This window comes from Manihot esculenta, chromosome 4, assembly GCF_001659605.2.
Source record: "Manihot esculenta cultivar AM560-2 chromosome 4, M.esculenta_v8, whole genome shotgun sequence".
In the NCBI taxonomy this organism is placed as follows: Eukaryota; Viridiplantae; Streptophyta; class Magnoliopsida; order Malpighiales; family Euphorbiaceae; genus Manihot; species Manihot esculenta.
In genome coordinates this window covers 31,592,618-31,600,810 of record NC_035164.2, presented here as the reverse complement: position 1 = coordinate 31,600,810, position 8,193 = coordinate 31,592,618, and the positions used below count along the sequence as shown (strand labels likewise).

The window sequence follows — 8,193 nt, the reverse complement described above, 5'->3', positions numbered from 1 at the left end:
TTTTGCTAAATAGGTAAGATTAAATTTTTTGAAATTTCTAAAGCTAAGTCCACCATAAAATTTAGAAGTACAACATCGTTACCGATTAATTCAAATGCATCTTATGGCAATGAACATCATTTCACCACTAAAAATTAGAAAGTAAATGGTTCCATTTTAACGACATTTATTTAGAAAACAAGAAAATACACATTGAGTAGGAAGGAATAAAAATTACTTTTCATTGTTTGGAAAGATGGTGAAAAATAAACTAAGGAAAATAAGCCATCGGTTTTTTTTCTTAGAGAAAGTAAGAAAATCAAAGTGAAGTGAAAAGTATATGTGAAATGACATGCATATCCTTTAACTCTTTTTTTTTCTTCAAATCTATGATTTACTTATAGTTTTTTTTTAGTATGGGGATTCTGATCATAATATTTATAAAATTTCATTATTAAAAAATAAAAAGAAATATTTTAAAAAAATTTTATGATTGTTATTATTACATGGTTAATTTTTAGTATTTTTTTATTTTAGTTATAAAATAAAAAAATAATTTATAAAATTTTGATGAGTATGAAAATATATTATTCTTTTATAATAATTTAGTCCTCTAAATAATTTTTATTGTATGAATTTTTTGATTTTATTAAAAAAACTTCTATAAAGGTGATAAGGGCAGAATAATAATTTTAATAAAATATTATTATTTCATTGGTATCATCATTTTCTCACTTTTTAGTTTATTTTCCATCCATCCAAACATATGAATGAAAACAAAGGGTGAAAGATAAAATATATTTTCCTTTGTTTATTTTTCTTTCTCCCCAATTATTTATCCAAACAGGCTGTTACTGTGATATGTCCTTTCAAAGGATTTTAAATGCTCAAACATTATGGTAAAAAAAAAAATCATCTTTCTATAATTTCTATTAACATTGGATCAATTCTATCATATAAAATTATATGAAATTTAATTAAATTTTAAATAAAATTTATTTAGAATAAGTTTTATTATTTAGTAGATACATTTAAAAGGTAGAATTTAATTAAATTTTATATAATTTATCTTTTTATTTCTTAAATTACTCATAAGAGTAAAATAAAAAAATTATACTCTATCAAAAAATTTTATATTTAATAAATTTATAATAATTACTTCGGCTCCAGTGGCCTTCAATGGAGTGGTAATAGATTGTTTGGGTGGTCAGTGCTTCAGTAGGATGCTTTTCTATTGATTGAGACCACCTTGCCTATCTTTTTTGGCAATAGCTTGCGGTGCCATGATCTACTCTTCTCCATAAACTAAAATTCAAGTACTGGCTTTTGAGATTATAGATTCTTGGGTTAGGGCTTTGGGTTTGAGCTCTTTGTTGAACTTGTGATTCTAGTTGTGGGCTCTGTAACTTTTATGGTTACGTGATCTACTCTTGTGCCTTTAGGTATTCTTAATAAATTAAAGCTTTCAATAAATTTCAAAAAAAAAACTAAAAGAGAAACTTTAATTCATTTTGAAAATAAAAAAATTTAAATGAATTTTTATAAAATTATGTATAAATTTATTTTTTAAAAAAATAAAAATTTTATAAATTAAAAAAATTACAATTTAATTTATTATAAAAAATTTAATGAATAAGTATTTTGTAGGTTTTGTGGAATTTCATATTGATTGGTAATTTTGTGAAATTTCATAGTGCAACGTTGGTAAATCACCCTAAATAATAATAACAATAATGCAGTTGCTGGGCTAACAACAAAAGGAACAGGGAAGGGTGCAGAGTGAAAGAGGAACATAATCATAGGGAATTAGCTATGGAGGTGCTTGTGAAAGTGATAGTCAATTCCTCCTTCTACTGAGCAAAACCTCTTTAGATGATCTCGTTTTATGCCAATTTCTTTTCTTTACAAAACCCACCTTATTCCTTCCATTCGATACCATTCTTCTGCGCTCAACCAAATGATGTCCATGGCTATCTCCGCTCCGCACTTATCTCCCCCCACCCACATTTCCTCCATGGAAAACCCACCTGTCTCCCTCTTCCAAAGTTGCAAATCCATGGACCAACTCAAGCAAATCCATTCGCAAACTATCAAAACTGGCATCATATGCAACCCCATTATACAAAGTAAGATCATTGCCTCTTGCTGTACTCAAGAATTCGGGGATATGGATTATGCACGACGACTGTTTGATGCAATTCCTCAACCAACAGTCTTCCATTGGAATACAATGTTCAGAGGATATTCCCGGATTGCTTGTCCTAAACTAGGGGTTTCTATGTACTTACAAATGCTAAGTAGGGATTTTATGCCTGATTCTTACACTTTTCCATTTTTGATGAAAGGTTTTACGCGTGATATTGCACGCCAGTGTGGGAAAGAGCTGCATTGTCACGTAGTCAAATATGGTCTTCATTCCAACGTGTTTGTTCAAAATACGTTGATAAATATGTACTCTTTATGCGGTTTAATTGATATGGCTTGTGGAATTTTCGATATGAGTTGTAAGAGTAATGTGGTCATGTGGAATGCAATGATTTCTGGTTACAACCGAATAAAGCAATATGATAAAGCTAAGAGGCTTTTCTTTGAGATGGAGAAGAAAGAAATATTGCCATCTTCGGTTACTCTTGTTTCAGTATTATCAGCTTGCTCTAAGTTGAAGGATTTAGAATGTGGCAAACGGGTTCATAAGTATGTTTTAGACCACATTGTTGAGTCTAATTTGATCGTGGAAAATGCTTTAATTGACATGTATGTGGCATGTGGTGAAATGAAGGTTGCACTTGGGACTTTTGAGAGTATGAAGAAGAAGGATGTGATTTCTTGGACGGCTATTGTTGCTGGATTTGTGAATATAGGAGAACTTGATATAGCCAGAAAGTACTTTGATCAGATGCCTGAAAGAGACCATGTCTCATGGACTGCCATGATAGATGGTTACCTTCAAGGTAATTGCTTCAAAGAGGCTTTGGTTCTCTTCCGTCAAATGCAAATTTGGAATGTAAAACCAGATGAGTTCACCATGGTTAGCATACTTACAGCTTGTTCACAACTTGGGGCACTGGAGCTAGGAGAATGGGTAAAGGCTTACATTGACAAAAACAAGGTCAAGGATGACATCTATGTGGGGAATGCTTTGATAGACATGTACTTCAAATGTGGGAATGTTAGAAAAGCACAAACCTTGTTTAATGGCATGCCTCTGCGGGACAAATTTACATGGACAGCCATGATTGTTGGTCTTGCCATTAATGGATATGGGGAAGGCGCCCTTGATATGTTTGCCCAAATGCTGAAAGCTTCAGTAACTCCAGATGAAATAACTTACATTGGTGTTCTCTGTGCTTGTACTCACACTGGCATGGTAGATGAAGGAAGAAAATTTTTTGCTAGCATGACCATCCAACATGGAATTGAGCCAATCGTGGCTCACTATGGATGTTTAGTTGATCTCCTTGGCCGGGCTGGGCATCTACAAGAAGCTTATGAAGTAATAAAGAATATGCCCATGAAACCAAATTCAATTGTTTGGGGATCCCTTCTCAGCGCCTGTAGAATTCATAAAGATGCAGAAATGGCTGAAATGGCAGCTAAACAGATCCTTGAGTTAGAGCCAGCTAATGGAGCAGTTTATGTTATTCTATGTAATATATATGCAGCTTGCAATAAATGGGATAATTTGCGTGAATTGAGAAAAGAAATGATGGATAGAGGCATCAAGAAAATCCCTGGTTGCAGTTTGATAGAAATGAATGGTGTCGTCCATGAATTTGTTGCTGGGGACCAATCTCATCCTCAAACTAAGGACATATATCTGAAATTAGATGAAATAAGGAGTGACCTGAAATTTTCTGGGTATTCCCCTGATACTTCTGAGGTGTTTCTTGATATAGGGGAAGAAGATAAAGAGAGTGCACTTTACCAGCATAGTGAGAAGCTAGCTATAGCATTTGGGCTCATCAATTCAGGAAATGGATCCACAATCAGAATTGTGAAGAACCTTAGAATGTGTGTAGATTGTCATCGTATGGCAAAGTTGGTCTCAATGGTGTATGAAAGAGAGGTGATCGTCAGGGATCGAACTCGTTTCCATCATTTCAGGCACGGTTCATGTTCATGCAAAGACTATTGGTGAGAGTTGAATAAGTGGTGAATTGTAAATTTCTTAATCTAATTGTTCTTTATATTTGCCAAAACATGCAAGGAAGAGTTAGTGCCATACCTTGGGTGATTGTAGCCCTTAGATTGATAAATGTTTTAAGCTGCATAACATTTCTAACAATATTGTGTCTGACAGAAAGCCTTTACGAGTTTGTTTAGACACCATCATTCAAGGCTTTTGGGTACTAATTTGCATCTTAGTACTGCTTATCATCCTCGATCAGACGGTAAAACAGAGACAGAGAGATAGAATAGATGTTCGAATAATACCTGTGTATGACTTCAGTAACCTGACAAATGGTGCAAACGTTTGAGCTTAGCAGCGTGGTGGTATGATCCTAATTACCTTAGAAATATTAAAAAGTCCCTCTTTCGGGCTTTATATGGTTACACTCCATGGGGACAACTTTCATATAAGTAGCTAAGGTGGACGTTTTTTTGGTGGAGGACATAATGGGTGGATGTTTGAGAGAGCTATGATAGAAGAGAGCAAGGGTGACAAGATCATTTATGCTTAGCAACAGCCCAAATTGATGGAAGAATGATAAATGTAATGATGATGCTTAGTAACAGCCCAAATTCATGCTTAGTATGAATTTTTTTTCCCTTTTCTTTACAAGGTATATCTAATCTTCGTTGATTTTTATGATTTTATAAGTTTTTAGGTGTTTATTAAATTATGATTTTAATTTGAAAATTCAGTAAATTAATTTCAAATAATAAGGGGGTACTAAGAGATGCAAATATGTATTTAGCTATTTAAGATTCCTCTGTACATGTTTCCAATGATGCATTGTGATGTTATAAGCTTTAATGCGCAAAAAAATATACACATAGAACCAACAAAATGATTCACAAACTTATAGATTCACATAACTAGCCAATAGCCATCAAGGCCCCTAACCATTTACATAACTAATCTTCTACAAGGTGAAGCCTGTTTAATATCTCACCCAAACCTTGCAGAGTAACCTTGTAGCGATCCTGTGATTTCCTCCCTTCCTCTACAACTCTCACAATACATTTGTACAAATGGTCATACCTGTGAACTGGGTTATTAGTATCGATACCGCCAGAGCTGTGATCGACGGCATAGGATCTCTTCACATCTTTTCTCCATCTTGTAAGAATGTACTGAGGTGGAATCTCCTCCAAGCCGTTTTGGTTAAGGACACTTAAAGCATGCCTACATAAATATCCCTTAAAGTTGAACAAACCACAAACACAGAGAACATCCATTTCAGATGCATTATACATAACCTCAAAGTCTCTTGTCTCCTGCCTGTTGCCGTCAACTTCAACTTGTTCTTTGACTATGTATGTGATCAATGGCCCGTCAATAGTTACCTGTCTTGTGCTAAAACAAGCGTACATGCCCTCCACCTCCTTTCCAAACCTCTTTAATGTTTCATTTGTGTACAACTTTGAAAGTTGCAGCTCAAAATAACACCTAGATTTTAGCACTAAACTTGAATTCCTTGAATCCATATCAGCTAAGGCTTCAAGCTGAAGATTCATCTGTAGAGCTTGATCATACTTGGCCAAAAAATCTTTTAGAGGAGTATGCTTATCCAGATACCCTTCAAAAATTGAAGGCACCATCTCATTTTGCTGGAATGGCAACAAGCCTGCCAAAAATGTCTCCTTCACATAAGCAGGAACCCACCTTTTCCTATCTTCATATAAAGCTTGGATCCATTTATGATCCCTGATTCCATGATGTTGAACTTTCTCCTCCCAAGCGGCTTCAAATTCCTCAGGCCTCAGAAAATAGTAAACTATTCTAGTCAATGCTTCTTTAATTGCTTCATATTCAAGCAAACCTCCCAGATTCTCTGGAAATTTTTGCATGATACACGCCAAATGAAGGCAATGTGAAGCTCTAGGAAAAACATCAGCAACAGCAGTTTGCAAATTTCTGCACTGGTCAGTGATGACAGCTTGCGGAGGACGTCCTAACATACATGTAATCCAGGCTCTCAACAACCATATATATGATTCAGAAGTCTCACCTGCAAGCAAACCACAGCCCAGTAGTGTGGAATGCCCGTGGTGGTTTACTCCAATAAATGAAACCAGTGGCACTTCAAATTTGTCTCTCAAGCATGTAGTATCAATTGCAACAACGTCACCAAAATAACCATATGTAGCCCTTGACCTCGCATCAGCCCAGAATAAATTCCTCATACACCCTTTCTCATTGAGATCCACCACATAAAAGAAGTTGGGATCCATCAACTGCAAGCGACAAAATAAATCTTGAACTCCTCGTGCATCTCCTTCTCTAAGCTTCAACTGATTGGAATGGACAAAGTTTCTAAATCCACCTTCATCATCTACTACTCCATTTCCCTCAGAATCTATTATCACAGTGCGATACATCTTAATTTTCTGCACTTCATCAGGACTATCCAATTGCAACGTTCTTTTTGTTCCAGCACCTATGAGTTTATGTGATTTGTAGAATTTTCCACTTGCTGGGCTAATTAAGTGATTGTGCTCAAGCTCAACTTCAATAATTCTCCACCTTCTGTTTTCCATCAACCTGAATTTTATCATTGCTGGACAACCAGTTCTTGTTTCAGGTCTTGGCCGATTTGCTTCACTTTTCTTCTTGAAACCTGCACTACTGCAGCTAAGCTTTCCTCTGTATCTCTCTTTACTCTTTCTATACCACGTATTACTTACTCTAACCCCAAATCCCTGTTCTTTGGCAAAACAATTATAAAAGTAATACACATCCTCATAGGACTCAAATTCCATTCCAACAGCAGGAGGGATAGGATTTTCTCCCTGGATTGCACCTGTTTGACCAACATATTCCGCAATTCCACAATCTCCTTCAATCTCAAACTCATCAGCATCATCATCACCTATGGGCTCAGTGTTGAGAGACACTTCATCCATCTACAAAGCATGGGATTGAACAATTATAAATGGTATTAATGAAATTAGATATTCTAAAAAAGGGGGAAAAAAAACAAGAAATATAAAAATCATGAAAATGAGGAATGCAAGAAATGATTCATGATACCACACGACTACAATAGGAAATTTGCAAAGTAACAGTAATGAGAGTTGCTTCCAAGCAACTATCTTTAGAGGAATCCATGCTGCAAAAACTTTAACATTAGATGTACCACTTTGTTTTCCTTTCTTTTCTTTTTTTTCTCCAATCAAAGTCAAGAATGTCTCCTCTTCACACTGTTGAACCCACGACCTTGTCGGAAGGAAATGAAGTACATCTGAGCTACAATGTCTGAAAATCTATCTTCAGCGGAGAAAGGCAACTGTTTGACAACATATTAGCTGAACCCATCTATAAATTAAGTCCGATAACAGAGCACACAATGCGCTACGGCGACAGAGACTGGATACAATCTTACAAGGCTAGAATTTGGATGAGCTAAGTAGAAATGGGAGTTTGGTCTTCTCCATACTACGCTGCAAGAGCAATAAAATAGAAACATCCAATGGGATACAGACCTTTTCCAATTAAACCACAACCCATAATTTCAAACCTCGTGATTGAGATTCATACCGCATAATTAAGCACGGATAAGAAGAAGAAATCACAGTGAAATAAAAGAATCAGCAACAGTGAGGTAAGGATATACAAGTTTCCAATAGAAATAAGTGATTCACCTGGAAAATTATTAATATTAGGTAGAATCGATTGATTAAAGAAGCTGCTAATTTCCTTCCCAGAAAGCCAGAGAGTGAATCGGAGCTACCAATTCCATCAGACTTGAGAGCATGCTACTCTCGGCTCTCGGTGGACATTTTCTTGAAATTGTAATAAGCTCCACTAAGTCTTAGTTATTCTATATTGACCCATTTACCCCTACTGTCATATTTGGGTAATTTTCACCCCGTAAATATTCTATTATTTCACTTACTTCTCTTTTCTACTCTCTCATCTTTCTCCTCTACAATCCTCATATTTCTTTTTTATTTAATTATAAAGTAGTATTTTTCATTAAGATGGATATGTATTTTTATAAATTATAAATTTGATAAAATTGATATAAATGAAAATATATTAATAAA

At 35.0% G+C, this 8,193-nt stretch overlaps 2 protein-coding genes across 3 annotated transcripts; one reads left to right on the top strand and one right to left on the bottom strand.

Moving 5' to 3' along the window:
• The first annotated feature begins 1,675 nt into the window (after positions 1–1,675).
• Positions 1,676–4,762, top strand: LOC110612659 (putative pentatricopeptide repeat-containing protein At3g15930). Its single transcript, XM_043955991.1, has one exon. It carries the CDS (start codon positions 1,865–1,867, stop codon positions 4,115–4,117), a length of 2,253 nt encoding a protein of 750 aa, XP_043811926.1. The 5' UTR covers positions 1,676–1,864; the 3' UTR covers positions 4,118–4,762.
• Positions 4,763–4,971: 209 nt separating this feature from the next.
• LOC110613788 (protein FAR1-RELATED SEQUENCE 6) lies at positions 4,972–7,942 on the bottom strand. 2 transcript variants are annotated; one of them, XM_043955992.1, is made up of 3 exons: positions 7,789–7,928; positions 7,284–7,587; positions 4,972–7,050 (listed from the first exon to the last, which is right to left on the bottom strand). In XM_043955992.1, exon 3 carries the CDS (start codon positions 7,048–7,050, stop codon positions 5,059–5,061), a length of 1,992 nt encoding a protein of 663 aa, XP_043811927.1. In that variant the 5' UTR covers positions 7,284–7,587; positions 7,789–7,928; the 3' UTR covers positions 4,972–5,058. The 2 variants fall into 2 exon arrangements, with proteins under 2 accessions (XP_043811927.1, XP_021610788.1); XM_021755096.2 differs by lacking the exon at positions 7,284–7,587 and having other exon boundaries at positions 7,789–7,942.
• Between the last annotated feature and the right edge of the window lie 251 nt (positions 7,943–8,193).